This window comes from Bombus bifarius, unplaced genomic scaffold, assembly GCF_011952205.1.
Source record: "Bombus bifarius isolate JDL3187 unplaced genomic scaffold, Bbif_JDL3187 scf7180000008169, whole genome shotgun sequence".
Taxonomy (NCBI): domain Eukaryota; kingdom Metazoa; phylum Arthropoda; class Insecta; order Hymenoptera; family Apidae; genus Bombus; species Bombus bifarius.
Window position 1 is genome coordinate 547,563 of NW_022884490.1, and position 18,362 is coordinate 565,924.

At 47.4% G+C, this 18,362-nt stretch overlaps 1 protein-coding gene across 1 annotated transcript in view; it reads right to left on the reverse strand.

Annotated features, from left to right (window-relative positions):
- LOC117209301 (thrombospondin type-1 domain-containing protein 4-like) overlaps window positions 1-18,362 on the reverse strand; it is a 39,847-nt gene extending 21,485 nt beyond the window's left edge. The window contains exons 1-2 of the mRNA XM_033451143.1: window positions 17,889-18,362; window positions 16,669-16,812 (exon numbers count right to left, since the gene is read on the reverse strand). Coding sequence (XP_033307034.1) covers window positions 16,669-16,784 — 116 coding nt within the window. The 5' untranslated portion in view covers window positions 16,785-16,812; window positions 17,889-18,362. The remainder of the gene's footprint in view (window positions 1-16,668; window positions 16,813-17,888) is intronic.

Genomic DNA, 18,362 nt, shown 5'->3' on the forward strand with positions numbered 1-18,362 from the left:
TACGTTTCACCCGTCGGCCTCTCCTGCCGCCACCGAGTGACGTGAAATTATAATTCCGTAAAATTAACGTTGCATATGTTAATTATTAAGAACCGGTCCGTAGCTCGCGGCAGTCTTCGAGATCCTCCATTCTACGGCCAGGTTATATTATATACGAGCGTGCGAGTTACGAGCCAGCCTCGCCTCCGTGAAACGCGGCCGCTGCCTTCGAAACTATCACATGAAACGCCGTTAAGGTCGCGCCACTCTTATTTCTTCAGTTCCATCGCGCTCGATCGTCCGGGGACCATTTAGCGAGATCGACTTTTGGGTCGGGCCTCTGCCCGCGACATTTCACTGACCTATGGAACACTTTAAAAGTTAGCCGCCTGCAGCGGAACCCCTGTCGATAGAAGGTCGTTAGACGAAATGTTAAGCGTCGACAAAGTTCAAAATGCGACGATCAAGTAGAACGCGATGATATTAAAGAAACGACATAAGAACACGCGTGTTTATGCAAAGATAATAGCTTAAACTTTCTTGTATTCTCATTATTTATTTATCCTATTTATCATTTACGTGGAAATTAGCGGTAATCAACTTGCACAGCTCATTCTGCGTTAATAACGATACGGTGGAATTAAATAATTACAAAGAATCTGATGTGATACTGGCAAACGAAGGTATCCTTAATATAAAGATACAAATAAATTAAAACATAAAATTGCAGGGATAATTGCAGCCTAATCGAACAGGTCTGAAACGCTGGTTTGATTTTTCAGTTGGTTAATCCAGCTTGGATTAACAATTTCACGATAACTGGTAGCCCGCTCGGTGCCGTAGATGAGGGAACACCGGTTGCGTGCCACGCAGATGAAGAAATTACTTTCGCGTTTACATGGATATACTGTCGATGTCCGTGGAATCCGGGTTAAGTATCAGGTTCGAGGGTATTGGAACGTTCGACGGGCTGGCGAACAGCCACTTAAATCAATTAATTTCCGTTGCTAGCGCACGATCGACGAGGGGGCGTTAACTAGCCTCTAGACTTCTACTCGCGATAAAAGCAAATTCCGTCGCGTTTAACCACCTCGTCGTGCATTCCCTCTCGCAAAGGATCGGACATCGAATTCCACTTGGTTCATAGTCTATTTTTACCGGCCCTTCGGAAGTACCATTTGTGATTCGCGCGTGTACGTGTGTATCGTAAAGGCGAAACGTTCTTCAATTCGCACGAGTTGGCGTAAAAATAACCGACAGGTAAATGCGCCGACGATGTTCCGCGTTTCGATTCGCTCCAAACGATTACCGATTGCCTTTTCCAGCAGCACGGTGGAACGCCGCGCAATCGGCAGCAAAACGAACCGATTTTCCGCCCAGCGTTCTCCCGCGCACCCTTATCTCGGGTCAAAGCACTGCCTGGAAATCGCGACCTTTCGATTTAGCTACGAGAATCGAAAGCGTACGCTCGTGCAATCGTACATTTTCCACCGCGGCTATTATTTACGCCGGGCATAAGCGCCGGCTTTGTGGCCGATATCGCGCCCTTTTCAAGCACGCGGCTCTTTTTGAACCGGCACCAGCACAGATTTCCCAGGGAAAATCCTAAGCCCGATATTTCCACCGACGATTAACCGAAAAGGCGAACCCAGTCGAGTCTCGTTGGCGCTAGGTAAACGAGCGTCACAGAGGCGAATTCGTGGAAACGAATAGAAAACCAAGTCCGGAAAAAAATAGCGGAAATTCTGTTCTGAGAAGCGAAGCTTCTCTGGGGCGCGTTAACGAGGAATATACGAACGAAAATACACGGAATATCAGGGGACACATATTTTCTGGAAAAATTGTTTACGAAAAGTTCAGGCAAAATAACGTTACGGAACCGTACAGCTTGAACAGCTGGTAACGGTATTAGAATGACAAGATTAACAACTTTTTCACGGCAGAAGCATGCCCCTGCAATCGAGAAATAGAAACGTTATTTTCTTTCGGGACGCAAAGGTAACGGGAGCACAAGCCCTAATTTTATCTACTACCGGCAACCGGGTTGCTTTTGTCGTTATCGAACCGCTAAACTAATTACTCGTTGACGCTGCACGAAAGCATCGTCCGACCAATTTCATCGGCCGCTGCCATCGACCATTAAATCGATTAGATCGAAGGAAGAGGGCAGCAGGGCAGGCGCCACCAGGGCTTCGGATTCGAGACTTGCATCGTTCGATGCAGCGTGTACAACGTGTAGCGATCCCATCGAGATGCTTCTTTTTTCTCCCCTCGACCAGCTGAAAGTGTCGTAAATAATACGATAAGGAAGTCGCCGCCTCGGTGGGCCCGTTATCTAGCGCAGAGGACGTGCAACCCAGGACATGAATTCGCCGCGACCGACCCGATGAGATGGATCTGTTTGTAATTTCCTTGGCAAACTAGATCGGTTGGCACGAGTGCCCTCTCGAATCGGCTCTTACAGCCGATTTATCGCTTCTGATTGCCGTGCCCTGGCTTATCGTTCCTTTGCGAATCGAAACCGAGCGTAAACGCGAGTCTTTGATACCGTAAGGATGAGAATTTGCCAGGAGAATCGTGCAGTTACGGTCAGACGTTCAGGGAACGTTTTCAAAGAGATTTAATTCCCACGTAGTAGAGAGAAGTCGGAACGGGGAAGTTCGTGTTGACCTCGAAACGGACGATAATCGCATCTGGCGATGCAGCGTGTGGAAGCTGTAATACGAATGAACGCTTTAACAGCAATTACACTTGCATTTGATCCGTGGAAGATGGACACGCGGGGCGAACGTGAGGCCGTGTCGAGCCACTCGTGAGCCTTTGAACGCCGTTTAATGACCGTAAATTTCTACCTTTCGTCTCCGTGGACGGGTATCTCCCCTTCCTTGCCGGTACAGGCGTCGAGAATGTCACGTACAAAGGCGCCGATCCAAGATAATGTGCCGGAAAGGGCAACCGTGCAGAATGCGCCGCTGCTGCCGAGAACCAAACGTGGAAGTGTGAACGTTTTAATGTCACACCATCTGCGATACGAACTTGAATCTGTTAAACCTGTTGCTCGCGATAGGACGAAGGGTTTTCGGAGGAAAAACGGAGTAACACGGCCGCGGAAGAGAGGGTCCGTATCTTAAAAGAAAACGGGGAACGCTCGCGTGTGTCCACATCCACCTGTGCAAACGTCACCGTCGTTTCCCTCGCTTTTCCTTCGAACGAGCCCCTAAAGGTAAGGTGGTTTCTCGGTATCGTAAATAGTCGCCGTAAAAAGAAGAGAACTTCCTCTCCAAATTCTACGTTCCAACCTGTCGTCTTTTAACTCTTCCCCCAGAATCATTAAAATTCTCGCCAGGATTTTCGGTACGCGTCGAAAATCGACGAATCGGAGGTCGTTCATTAAATCGTTCGGGCTGTCGCACGAAAGGAACAACGATCGCAGAAGCGCGGCGGTAAATGGCGTTGAGCAAGCTTAATGCTTTTCCACAGCAGGAAATAATTAGCTACGACCGGATATGATCGTTGGTAGGCGGTGGCGTGGACGCTGAGGACAGACCGGTATGACTTCCAATCGACTTTTACGCCGGTGTTCGAACCTTTTGCTATGCCTTGCGTGGCCTTTCGATGCGCTCGCACACAATACACGTAGCCAGCGTACAAGACCATTGTTTTGGTCGAACAAGCGCGGTTCGCTCATTTAACGAACGGCGAACACGTATATCGAAAAGCTCACGTATACCACCGTTGTTGTTTCTGGCTCGGGAACGGCGGAAACCACGCTATCTTGCCGTTCCACGATTTTGATCTCTGCTCCCCTCGAACGTTTTCGCGTTTTCTATCCCGAATCGGAACCGCGTGCGGTCTCGTTCGCGGACGAACAAATCTACGCAAAACAAAAGAGACTTACGAATACAATGCCTACCAACACGCAACCGGTAAGATGAGGTATATATGAACGACATAGAATTACAGATGCGATTACGGTTGCGCAAAGCTTTTATCGTATATCGATCGTATCCCTTGCTGGCCTTTGTTTGCATAGCTTTGAAATAAAACGATACTCGCGAACCGTGCGCGCACACCGCGATTCGTGCACCGCGACCGTGAGCACGAATGCTCGAAACGCATGGAGATGCTTCGTGAAACCAATTATTTTTCAAAAAGCGAGCGAATATTTCTGCTTTAACGTTCCGCGATCCAAACTCTCCTATCGTTGGTTTCGATCCGTGGTGCGCATCCAGCGAACAAAAAAAAAAAAGAGGCCTTCGTCAATTTCGAACCGTTATTTCGCGAAATCAAATATCCGGCTGCGCTCGGATCGTAAATAGTCGATATAAGCATCGATGGAATGGCGGAAGCTGTGCGCCCTATAGAGATTCCCCCGAGGGTCGCAGAAAGATAGAGAGAGGCTTCGTGTGAAAACAAAAGAGATATACGTGTAACGAACGCAGAAGTGTGCGTGTTCCGTATCTCGCTATATCCTCGGGATCCATCGATCGACTCTGAGCCTTTGCTACCATCTGAATAAGAAACTCTCCGATCTACGGCTTATTTCTACAATTGCGGCAGCACGCACAGAATAGAGAACGAATATGATGAATCCTTCTCGGTGGCGTTGCCACAACGCGATGTACGGATCTCAGGAGTGTTAGGTGCTCGAGAATCATTGAGTTTCGCTGATTTTTTGCTTGTTAGTTTACGAGCGTGTCGCGAGTTTTCATGGGCGCGAAGAAGTCGCGGCAACCTCGTGGGAGACTAACGAATTTGTGAGAAATATCACGAGCTGGCAGATCTCTTGATGGAATTTACTCGAGACCTCGAGATCTCGCGGAATTAGAAGCCGTAGCTTTTGTTCCATGATCTTCTTACGATCTAGCGGGTACGCGTTATCCATGGTGCTCCATGAGAAGCTTTTGTTTGGCCTGGCACAAGCGCCTTTCGACTATTCTCCGTTGCTTCAAACTCTTCTTTGCATGATCCATGCTCGTACAGAATAGCTGAAATTCCAGCATTCGCGCAATACGCAAAGGCTCAACGGGGTTAAATAAACCTCGACGCTAGGCGAGCAACGAAGAGAGGCATCCTAGCAATTAAAATGAATTCACCGCTGAAAATTTTGCGGAGGAGCCCGGCCAATTCTTTCCACGCGCACACTGCATTCCATTCTCATCTACGGCTTTATTAAACTTGCGGTCGGACCGTGACCGTCGTAAATCTTACGAAAAGAAGAGGCGAGAGGGGAAGAATGAAGAATGTTGAGCGTCAGCAGCTCTAGGATTCCAATCCCGGTCTCGTTTCCAACGAGACGACGTAATTACTCGGAGGAAACGTTTGCAAACTGTTAAGGGCTTGTTGGTCTTGGCGTTCTTTACGACACGGACCATGGCCTCGTTATTGATCATATCGTTTGGGAGTCTCGTAAAACGAACAGCTTAATGGGGCACACGCTCACCGGTCAGCCGTATATCCGATGCAAAACAGAAGCGATGCACGTGTGCGATCGCTCAGGCCCTCCTCTTCTCTTGATTTTCGCGTTCTTCGCGTGCGTGGAAGAACGGCCGTCATAAATATGCCGCCTTTCTGCACTGTCACTCTTGTCCCTGACAATGACTCTAACTATGGATCCCAACGAGCTCGTAGGATTTTCGATACGTCGTGGCACGGTAGTCTCTCCCGAATGGAAATCGTCTCCGATCCATTATCGATCCAAGTATAAGTACGTTGAATTAAGATTCAATGCTCGTTTGTTGGTCACTGATGTCATGGTTTGGATCCCGATGAAGACGCCCATAACGTCAGCGAACCGTGAGAACAACGTTTCTACAGACGCAACATGCACTCGGAAGCTTCGACTAATTATAGGATGAAACAGTGGCTGTAGAAGTCGCGATACTTTGATCTGTCGTGTACAGCTGGACCGAAATCGACACCACAATCGCCAGCGCTGTGATTAAACGAAAGGGAGAGAATGTTTCGTCTAGGCCTCGCTATTGGATTCGTCGGTAAAACTACCTTCCGCTTCTCTAGACGGTAGATACAAGATCAGAGGGTATATTTCTGGCAGATAATTATTCAATGTCCATGCTCCTGATGTCGAACGTAAAAAGACCGTCGCACCAACGTTCGTTGCTCCGCATCGTGCAAAATGTACACGGAGGAAACTCCAAAAAATTTGCGGTTCCCACGAAGCGGATTTCCACGAGAAAAATTAGCCGCGAGTTTTAACATGCGCCGACACGAAGATAAACGTTTACCCGTGCCTAAGAAGATCCGTGCGCGTCGCAGCACGCAGAAACGCCGGCGTCCATTGTACGCGTGCACGAGCGCCCGTATATTTGCACGTAGATCCGCGTGCAAATATGTGCACAGGGTGTGTACGCTCGCGCGTAATTGTGAACGAGCTTACGGCCGCGCAGTGTAATCGCGTTAAAACTATGTCGGGGAAAAACGAGAGTCAGGGCCATGGATAAACAGGGGGCAGCTAAGCGTTGCATTAACAGTTGTTTGTTTGTTAATCCTCAAAGCTCGAAAACTTGCCTGTCCGTCGTCGTCGGTTTCCGGCTGTTACTGGTAAAGCGTGAAATTTGCTCGACTCTCTATTTCGAGTTGGCCGACATCGACCACGAAAGCTGGCTTAAAGTTGTTCTAAGCCTCGGAACTGTAACGGTTCACCCCGTGGGCCAGCAGCTGATGATTAAGACACGGCGGAACTTCCATTAAACTCGCGCCAAAAGACTTCCAACACGGGAAACGATGAAAATAGTAGGACAAGAACAACAGAGACCGCGCGTCTCGACGCATGATTCCGCGAGACAGCGCCGTGCGGCTTGGTGAATAGTCGTTTCTGGCTATGTCTTGTATTCGAACGTCTATTTCGAGACGACCGTAATAGCAGCACATCGATGGACGCTTTAACGAGGCATTCCCGTGACGATGTTTACTGGCGATCGTGCTGCGAAACGCGATCCTGATGAGCGATCTCTTATCCGTAATTTTGTACGGTTAATAAACCGAGAGATTGAGATAGGGTGGAAATTGAAAATGGTAGCATGATTTATAAACAATCGAAGAGAATTGATCCCTGCGTTCGCGAATTCCTCGAGAGACTCTATTATCACTTTCGTTGTTACGATTCAACGTAAATTTACGGCACGTCAGGTCGCGCAAACAAGCGTAAGCTGCTTAAGTTTCGAGCGTACAGCGGTAAATCAACGATGTCGATCGCTAATTAATGGTTCTTCCATCTAAAATGGAAACGCGTCGGTTCGGATAGCTTTACTCGTATTATTTTAACACCTGAAGTTCCAGTCAAGCAAATTCGAGTCGATTTCAATTAATACGACTCGGTCGATCGTGTCAGCGGAGCGTGCAACAGCTAATTAACAGTTCTGTTTCTACGTTCCGTATAATAACAGAGCTGCGCATGATGTATAATCATCGCAGCTCGATAATCCCCGGTGCTCTCCGAGCGACGTAGCCCGTGGGAAAACGGCTTTTGATATCTTGTCGATATCATGTACGGTATACCGCCGTGTAGAAACGAGAGAACTCATGGACCAAAATGTTTTGCTTATTCGGCAGCTGACAAACGCACCGTGATATGAGAAAACCGCTCATACCGGATCGATCATTCGCGCATCAATTAAGAAAACCTTGCGAATGTTTAACGCGACTACTACGAGACATATTGGTTTTCCGAGTCACGGATGTACGAGATTCTTCTGGAAGATTTTTCGCGCTGTATCGCGCGTTCAGAACTCTTGCATTCGTTCACAGAGTATCTAGTTACTTCACGGACGTTAATACTCTAACAATTCCTTATAATTGGCCCATTCTAACTGTACGCTTCCTGTGTACTGCATGTAGCTTCTTTAATTTTAACATTGTACATTAATGGGGATTTAACTCGTCTATCCTTGAATAAATGAATAAATAATTCTGCAATATCTTCATTTGGAGTATCGTTCCTCCTTTTTTTCTTTTCTTTTCTTTTTGATCATTTTAGATCGCTATTTTTGGCAATAGATTTTTACATGCAATTTGCTCGTTGTATGGCGATAAATTGTCCGAGATCGATTTGTATCCACGAAACAAGAAGAAACGAAGAAATACGTACATCAAAAGTTGATTTGATTTCTTCAATGTTCGAACTTTCAAATAATAATCCGGTTCGGACCACACGCGATTCGTGTCATAAATGAAATCGTCACCGTAATGCCCGGGCCTGGTAAGCAAGGTAAGCAGGCAAAAGGAAAGGTCGAAACTGGCGAAATCGAAATTGCAGTCGGGAGCGTGCACGCGGCTCTGTGCTTGGCTCCACTCGCCCACGATCTCGTTCGAAAGAATAATTATAGGTTTCGCGTACGCGAATGGGTAAGACATGAGATGGCACCGCTGGCGGTAGCGGTGGTTCACGTCAAACCACGCTATCTCGCGCTCACTGAAAAATAAACGAGAAGGCACCGTTTAATGCCGCTTTCGAGCCGTACGCCTCCTTCCCGGACGAAGGAGTTACGAGACCTCGCGAACGCTCTTATCTGATGCATCCGGTATGCATCCTGTGCATGCACGGCATACAATACCTAACTGGCTGATGACTGCCGGCCATATTTACAACACTTTTTCACCCTAATGTGGAACACGACTGATTGTCCCGGTCGGAGGATTTATATCTGCGAGTATGATACTTCGTTTTCAAATCGTTTCCGTGGCCCGTGGTAATGCTTTATGGCCCAAAATTTAACTCTCACGCGCTATCGCCGAAGAAAATCGCGTTAACTATATTCCAGAATGAGATTTCACCCCGCCACATTGATCCTTATTCTAGAAATCAGTAATGAATACAATGGTAAATATTTCCTCGTAAATGATTGTATACTAATTTTAAATTACAGATAGGCATTAGTTTCGTATCACTCTATAATTACCCCGATATCTGTACACTCGTTCATTCTAAATTCCATAGCAGGCGGACGAGTTCCGATAAGATGTAAGCAATGTATTGCGAAACGATACATCTTCGGAGTACAATGCTCACCGATAATGGTCGCTTTTCCGTCTGTCTTCGTTATTGAACTTTCGTCAATGAAACCGCAAATCTACGATGCGTCGTACACCGTCATATCACGGATAATAACCAATTACAGTGCGTCGTATCTCATCTCCTACTTAGACGCACACCCACACAACGGCAACGCGTTATCGTTGACTTCACCGTCGAGAGAATTCGTCGTGGCGTCGTGGAACGCCGATAAAAGATCGTGTAGCCTATTTTTTCCGAGATTATCTTCTCGCGACGGTCTAAAATACAAAACAATAGAGAACGTTGTTCTAGCTGGCGTCACGCGTACATTAACAAATTGTCTTGCATAACGCTAACTCTATTTTGTCATCGATAATTTATTATTCCCAAGTTCTCCGGTATCATTCCCACTTTCGTGACCTTATTCCCGAAGATGTAAATTTCCGTAACAAAGGACGAATACCTAAGCGACCGAAGGAACGGTGAAACAGAGTTTAGAGAGCTGGACGTGCCACCGAAAGGTCAAGTGCATAGATTTACTAGTTCACGCTTGGTGAACGTAACGGTGCTCGCGGAGTAGGTGTTAACGGCTTTACTTATGCGTGGAATCACGAGCAGCCGAGAAACCACTTCGTTTCACTTTCAAGCCGGCTGAAACGGCCGCGCACGCGTCCATACGTAGAACACGCGCTCGACTTGCCCGGGATCGGGACGATCGCGTACAGCGACGACAGGCCTTCCATCAAACAAACCGTTGTCGATGGGAACGACCGTACGCCATTCCCCTTTTCGTCGCTCGTTATTTATACGCGATTCGTGCTCGAGCTTCCTCGAGCCCTTAATCACTCGTTTCTGCCTTCGAACCAGGAAACTACGAGTTTATCCTCTTAATTCTTCAACAACGACAGATATACCCTGGAGAGGTCTCGGTAACCGGGGGATTCCCCCGAGACAAGGGGAGAGAGGAAGAGAGGAGGAGAAAGAGAGGGAGAGGAAACGAAAGGAACACAGTGCGCGATTGTTAGAGCCGGTGGTATCGTACGCAAAGTGGAAGACAAGTATCGGGAATGGAACGAAGGGTTGAGCGAGCGCGGATGATCGTCCGAATGCATCTTTAATTCCACGCACTTATCTCGAAATCAATTTAAATCTTGGCTGTCCGACTCGGTTCCTATATGGCGAAAGGAAGAGCTTTGTCCGTGCCGACGTGGATCAGCCCGTCGTCGTTCTCTCCCTTTTCTCGTTTCGTGCCGCGCTAGAATAGCGTCCCGCGCATAAAGGCCATTGTTGCAGAAAAGGGACGGTAACGCGAAACGAGACGCAACGATCCGCCGTTTCTCGTACGGCTCATTCAACATGCAGTTGCCGAGGTTATCGTGCTCTACGGACGTTGATAGAATACGCATCGTTGAGACACGGGGTTGCGTCTCGCTGCGGTGCCAAGCGTCCGTGGCTGTCAGCGCGTCTCGAAACTGTCAAGGTCTTCGCAGCGGGACTCGATGCGAATCAACGTCACCGATTCTCGCCCGCCTTCGCGTTCAGCACCCTTTCGTACCACCTTCCTATCGATACCTGCCAATGCATCTCTTTTAGCCTTTTCTCGCTCGTGCATCGACCACTCTCCGGACGACGTTCGATCGTGCCAAGAAATCGCAGCGTCTTTAACGGAAGTGCTTGTTTCATCCTACGCTCTCTCGCCGATGCACCTTCCTTTTGGTTTTATCGAAGGAAGCCTTGCTTTCGAACAGTCGAATGTAATGATAACTCCGTATGTAAGTACGAGAAAATAGCGTGCACTCGAGGCTGTTTCGAAGGTTGTAACGCTGTAAATCACAACGTTGTTTGTAACAGACGTCGGACATCAGAGATATTTTAGGTAACACGGCATTAGACGCCCCACCCTCTGCAAACGTCACGGGTCACTGTTTCTTAATAGACGTTTACGATTAGCTCGATATTGCTGTCATTACCCTCGTGTCAACGTTGTTATATCATTCGTTTCTTTTTCTATCTTTATAAAAGGGCGGGTCGGATTCCGTCGATCTAGGGTCACGTATGCAGGTCTATGCAGGTCACTGAATTTCAAGATGACCCTAGAAATTCTAATAAAGAATCCGAGGAATCTCGTCGAGAGATGCAAACTTTCCTCGAAATATTCCGCTCCGAAAGAATCTCGAATGTCAGACAATTGCACACGAGCCGGGGATCGAAATGCCCGGTCTCCGTATTTTCTTCTCACGGGCGCACGATAAATCGAAAGGTCTTCCTCCACTAAGGAAAGATTTCGCGATGTTTGACAATAGAATTGCGGAAGATACGCACAATGGAGGCTAAAAGCAGCAAAGACGGTGAAAAATCGAAAGAATGTCCAGTCGCTTCGTGGTGAATTTAAAAATATTTTTCGCTCATGCTCGAAGTGTCGATATCTACGAGCGAGTTAAATCGGCGAGTGTGGTCTTCGATCATTGCGCCGCGTTGCGTACGCAAATCGAGAGAAGCAAATACCATAGTTGGAGAGAATCGATGTAAATGGGAGTCAATGACTCGCGGTTGTTCGCGCACGGTCCACCACCGTGGTTAAGCGTAATGCGGTTGTCAGCGTCAGAAAGTAAAAACCGCTCGCGTGCGTCAGCGAGCATTTCTAAGATTAATTGCAGCGTAGCCTTTCCATTGCTGGGAAAATTCGAAGCTATAAAATTCATGCGCAGGCAAAGAGCAAAGAGTTGAGCTTTTGGAAACGAAATCAGGGTCTTTATAAAGCCATTTCTTCGAACAATAGCGAGTGCTGCGCTATTGTTATAAGCAGGGAAACCGCATAGCGATTTGATTCTTCGCGAGCCTTCAAAGAAAATGACCAACAGCCAGCACTGTTTGCCAATGCTTTAACTACCGTGTAATCTATTGTTTGACGATTTTACGACTTTCGTGGTGTTTTACGGCTCGTAAGCTCGCTTATAGCCGTCGTTGGTTCTCTTCATTCTTCCATTTAATTTTCGTCTCGTGCAATCACCTTTGACCACTCGGAAAGAAGCAAATTACCAGCAAGCAGCATAATTCAATCGCGTACGAATTCGACGAAAGAAATTAAAACACGACCTTGTCGTGCCTTTCCATGGTGAAATTAATCAACATTTATGAGCGTCACTAGTCATTGCGAGAACCATATGCGCCAGTGCAATCGTTATTCTTAATGTTTCCGGAAGTTACGCGTAAACATTCGTTATGGTCGCACATGTTCCATACAAGGTTTTCTTCCTTGTCGCACTCTCCGTGTTTTCGACGTTCTTCCAACGACTGAACATTCATATGGGTATAATAAAAATTATCGTCTAGCCTAGACAACTTGCCATCGGAGATCGCTTCGTCGAAAATGAAGGGGATCTCTTATCGAAAAGTTACAGTTAAGGTAGGCCCTCCAATTAGTCCGTCTCTTTCGACGAGTCGATCGATGCCAGACCACCGTCGATAGCCGTGGTCGAAAGTGAGTACGGTGACCCTTTTAATAGGCCCGGATAACGACATGGAAATTGACTTAACGAAAACTCGATAACCAATTGGTAAGAGGTATCGCGGCGACAATTAGTCTTCATGGTCTCGTTGCTTGTTGAAATTGCTGCGTCGGTAGCACGGTACAACGTTAATGAATGAAAGGAAATTAAAGCAAAGAAACGAGAGAAAAAGAAAACGCGGAACACTTGCCGTGTTCTAGTCCCTGTGAGAAGACATAAAGCAATCGGTTCGAATAAAAAAGCGGTTGAATGAGATCGAAGATGCATTGAACGGAGGCGGTAGCATAGAGAGCGCCGCGTGACGCGCGCTAATCAACGGAAACGTGGGGAACATGTGCGTACATAATGAAGTTAATTGTGAGCCTCCGTGAAGAAGAAAAGTCTCCGGACGAGAATTACGAGGTGGTCGAAGGCGCCACTCTCAGAGCGGACTTACGGCCCTTAGCTTCAATCCGACTTATGAATAGTACTCGTTGTACGTGAGTGGACCGCGTTTATTGCTGCCTTCCACGGTAATTCTGTCTTCGATCCCGAGATGGGATCGCTCGGGTGCCCGCGAGCCTCTCGATACATACTTGAAATAAATCGATCGGGACACGCGTGCACACACGCGCGAACCCGTCACGCTCCGACTGAAACAGCTGATCCGTAATTAAACGATACTCCTCACTCTGAAAGGTGCGTTTATTGCCCCTGAATGACCGAACGAAATTCCGATCGACGCGTTCCTATTTCGCCTTCGACTCGAGCAACCATGTTCTACTCCTTTTTTCCTCGCTTTCGACACCGTTCCACAATCTGTTAGAATGCGAAATGAAAGTGGAAACGCGAACGGTGGCTGATGTTAATTAACGCGCAACGACGACGGCGCAATTGTCGATTCATTCAGCTATATACCAATGCCCCGGGAAGTTGTTGGGTTTTTTCGTCCAACAGTCATATTCGATAACGGACCCTCGGAATATACGTCGGCCGGGCAGTAGCGCGTATCGCCACGAATTTCGAACGGAAACGCATTGACTGGCGCATGATCGATCGTCCTACGTCATCGAGGACGAACGACCCGGTCTTTCGACGCCGATTAACAGTACCTCGCACTCGAACAGCGTCGGGGAAGGGACGAAGAGAACACGTGGCTCCAGGGTTAAGAGACAAAGAGAAAGGCGCAGGAAGGAAGAGGGCAGGGCGTAACAACACGCACAGAGATGTATTTTGCCCCGACAGCCTATGTCGTGGTATTTCGCGATACAGCGGCGAAGATCAAAGTGGGAGGTAGATCGCGAGGTAGGCCGTGTGCCAACTGCTCTTCACATTCCTGACACGGTCGCCGGCTAATGCACCTCTATTTGTTTGTCCTTCCACCCCCGTGCTTTTTCTTCTCGCGTGTTCTTCCGACTACGGTGCCCACCTCCCGCACTCGTCTCGTAAATAATCGATATTCGAGTCGACTTCGCGGTTCGCACCTCAGGGATCCGAGAGCCGTCGATGGTCTTTCCGGTTCGCTTCGGGATATCGCTACGCTCCGCCCTGATACATCAGATAGAAAGCTTCGCGGCGTAAGTTTTACGCGACCATACCGACCGTGTAATGGCACGCATTCGCGAGCACACGCGAGCATTATGCAACATGTGAACCCAAAGGGTGATCGTTAAGTTAGATGCTCTTAGGTCCGAAGCGGACAGTATTCGTACATAGCCGAAGGAGAAAATCAACGGTGTACGTTTTCTATCGTTTTCATCGTGAATTATAGTTTCGAAGGTTCCGAACGGTTTATCGATTCTGAAACGGTAGTACGAAGGGAAACGGATGGCGAAATTTAAGCGACGTACTCGCGCGAGAAACGAGTCTCCGGTTTCGACATCTGCGAAAATTGTCAGGGTCGAAACGAACAGAGCTAGTTGGATCTCGAGAGGAGAAAAATGAAACGAGCATAATTATCGACGAGCGGAACGTCGCGACGAAAAGTTCTCAAGGCGAGCAAAAACTTTCTCGACCGACGAGTCGGACGGGTCGTATTTTTCCGTCACCGCGTATTATCAGAGACGGGAAGGGACCCGTACACACGCGAGCCATGGAGAACTCGACCACATACCATACGTAATGTATACCGCATGTGAACCACGGGAGAAACGTACGTATAATCGCACGCGTGCGTCTAGACTCAACATACATAATTAGCGTATATATTCGCTACAGATTGCTTATTGTTCGCATGGCTTCCTTCTCCCCTTTTTTACGTTCCTCGTCGACTCTTTCGGAGCCCTATCCACCCCCCTACTCAGGGGATTAGTGTCACAGAGCGTGATGCATGAGTTACTTTCACGGTTATCAGCGGGAACTGTGCGCTGCCAGACATGTCGGTGCTTTGAGACTACGCCTGGGAATCTCGTGTTACGGTCGCTGAGAAATCACGTTACTCCAGGGTATGTTAATATATTCGCCAAAACGTGCGATACGAAAGCTTTTATTCCGAGATTTCCGGACGGATTATCGACGATCGCGAATATAGGCACAAGGTATAATTAAAGAGAAAAAAGTGGAAAAGAAAAAGCACGATTGACAATTATGAAAAGGAGCAGAGACGAGGGTGTACGAGTCCAACCCGTGGAACTCACGCGAGAGATCGACGGATGGATAAAAGAAAGGAAGGATACGACGGTTAGGGTAAAACGTTTCCCAGCACGAGCGGAAAATCTGACGCACTTGCCATGGCCGATCTGTAATCGAAACCGGTAATTATGCGCGGACATTGGCATGCACGCCGTACAAAGGAGACTGCGCGGATAACAAGGGACCCTCTGCCTGGAGCATCGAAAGTAACGAGGGCAAGGATTGATGTCCGTTCATTCCGTACGATGTACATTGAGAATTATTACGAGGTGTCTGTATTAAAATAAACTGCCGGTATAGCCACGGTACAGCACAAGGGAGAGAGATATCCTCGTTAAAATGACGAGTTATCGAGGGGCGATCGTGTTTCGGCTGTTCTCGGTTCCATTTCTCTTTTTCCTTTCTTCTTTTTTTTTCCATTTTCCTCTGGCGAACCGCACGCTCGCGGTTACGGGATCGACGATACAAATCGTGTACAAATTTTGCATCGCGCTCGACCGTGTTGTTTGCTCGCGTGCGCTCGTTCAAGTATCGTGTTCCGGGCTAAACGCTTTAACCGATCGTTGAGCCCTCGAGAGCTTGCGTCAACGCGATCACCAGCGCTTTTGTACGCTTTTGTGTCCCACCTCCGCCGCCCCCTTTTTAATATCATCAATTCTGAATCGTTCAAAGTTTTTCTTTCCGATTAGCGGAGACACCAGGTTAATCGAGATCGATTGCGACACGGAAGCACTAAGCTTGGATATAGGGCAGAAAGCCGGTATCGAGACGATAGCTTTTAAATATATAGCGACGAAAAGCTGATAATCGGAATCGTTTAGCTGTCGCAACAATCCACTTCTAATCGCGACATCGAGCACCTCGATTACGTATTTCATCGGCTCGCAAGTAACACAATAAGGTTCGATTCGTGTTTGGCTCTTGGTAAGCGAAACATTAGGTTAGCGTTCGATCGATAGTTTTTACGGTTTCACGTTTCCAAGACGATATCGCGTAAAACTTTTAAACAAAACGGGAGGCCTCGATCAAGCCCCGAGCGTTTACACATTCAACGAACGTCATTTGCAGCTGCCCGTTAAATAACATTCGCGTGAGCCAGAAGCGTTCTCTAAACAGACATATTTTTTGAGCTACACGAGGTGTCGATCGATGATCGTCGATCAGCGAGGAAATCTAAGCTAATATTTCAGCAATTTTATACGTCAACTCTGGTCAGCTCGAACAGTCACGAACCTTTCAACTTGATTAATTGTATCGTAGAGGCGGATGGATATGAATAATTGAATATCTGCGAGTCGAGGATATCAAACTATCGAGTATTTTCTGTTATCTTGAATTTTACAAATCTTTCTATCCAAGGAAGTCTGCGTACAATACGCTACGTTTCGTTGCTTCGTCCCGATGGTAAAAATTATCGACAGAAATCAACATGTCATTAATATTTATAGAGTTGTAGACGTGTCGCGTTACGTGGATTTAGTCTCGTGTTTACTTTAATAAAAAAAACGTTGAACATTTCTTAGAAGAATATTTCTATAAAAATACGTGCTCACTTACCCGAAATTCCTGATTTTGGTCATATTGGTGCGTCGCGGCGCGCATCGTCGACGCCGCGGCACTTCCGCGGGACTCCACGGCGGCCGGTCATTTTTCGATTTTCGTGAACGATCCATGAAGATTTGCTCCGAGGCTCAGGCCATCCTGCGCATGAGAAACGTCGCGATGCGTTAAAGGCAAAGCTCATTACCAGCTGAATGATATAGAGCGTAAGAAGGACGCGACGCAACAAATCACTGCGTACCGCGCACGGAAACACGAGGGACGGCTTTAGACCGGTTAAGGTTGATCGCCTTAAGACTCAGGCTCTAGATGTCCAAGTTTTATCTTCTCTCATTGTATAATAAACCCTTGCCGTGCCATCTGCTCATCGCAAAGGTGTTCAATAACTCCACCTTTCCTAGCTTTCTTTATCTCTAACAAATACGTAGCCAATGATCGCGTTGCACGGAGGAAACACGACATCCGGATGGTCGATGAGTTTCCTAGTTTTGTAAGAAAAAATATTATTTCGAATCGGTCGCAACGTTGATAAAAAGAACGATGAATTATGTATATGGACTAATGCATTGCAAGGTTAGGAAGAAACGAGGTTGATTTATTCTCTAGCGATTGGTGTTTGCGTGGGGAACTTTCGATCGATGAATCGTTTTGACTCGTTCGAAAATTCCGGAAAAATTCGGTGTTAGGTGGAGGCGACGATAAAAGTCATACGAAAGTAATTTACAAGGCGATATATTAAGTCGCTACTTGGCGAGTACTGGTATAAAGAGGCATCTATATTCACGATTTCTTGCTCCGCGACAACGCGCGCGTTTTGTTGTATGAACAGCTGTGAAGAATGCGCCTCTGCTTATTCGATTCTCGCGCGGTATTAAACGTGCGATTCTACGACAAACCACAAGGAAAATTTCTCGCGGTTCGGTGCAGACGTTCACAGTTTGTTTCGATAAATTCATTTTCGCCTTGTCGACGCCTTCTTAGCGAAACTTCTATCGGTTATTCTCACCGTTACTCTGACAGCAAAGGAAAATATTTTTCCACTTTGGAACTTCGTGGCAAATACGACTCCAAGGTGTAAAGGCAAACTTCGTTGGCGATAACCAAAAGAGTTTCGTACGGTATCGTTGCCCGATAAAATATCATCGAGTTCGTATACGATCAAATTTTCATAAATAACGACGAACGTTAAAGAATATCTAGCAAACACTTTGACGTACCGTCGTGCACCTCATCTAATCCCATTCAGTAGGTGCAGCAGGTGGACTCGCGGGCTCACTACACGTGGCACACATTTCCCAAGAAACACGAGCCCCCGCGGGAAAAAACTCGTCCGATCGAGATCGATACTCTCTATCTTGGACGACAGAAGAAAAGAGCAAGAACAGGAAAAGTAGATCTAACGCTATCGAAAATCAATTCCTCCGTTCACGATCGATCGATTAACATCGACGAACAGTTCCTACGAATTCCCTCGAAACCGCACTGAATAACTCGTCGCGACACGATTGCACCGAACGATGGCGTTTCCACCGGTGGAAAATCGACGTGTAAACGCGAGGCAAGGCAGGTGTTTGCGCGTAATCATCCAGCGAGGAAACTCCGAAGAGGAAAGCCGAGAACGGACTCACGTTTGCGCGCTCACGGGCTGGCGCAGCCGCGACAGGAATGATAGTGGCGAAAGTGGGAGACCC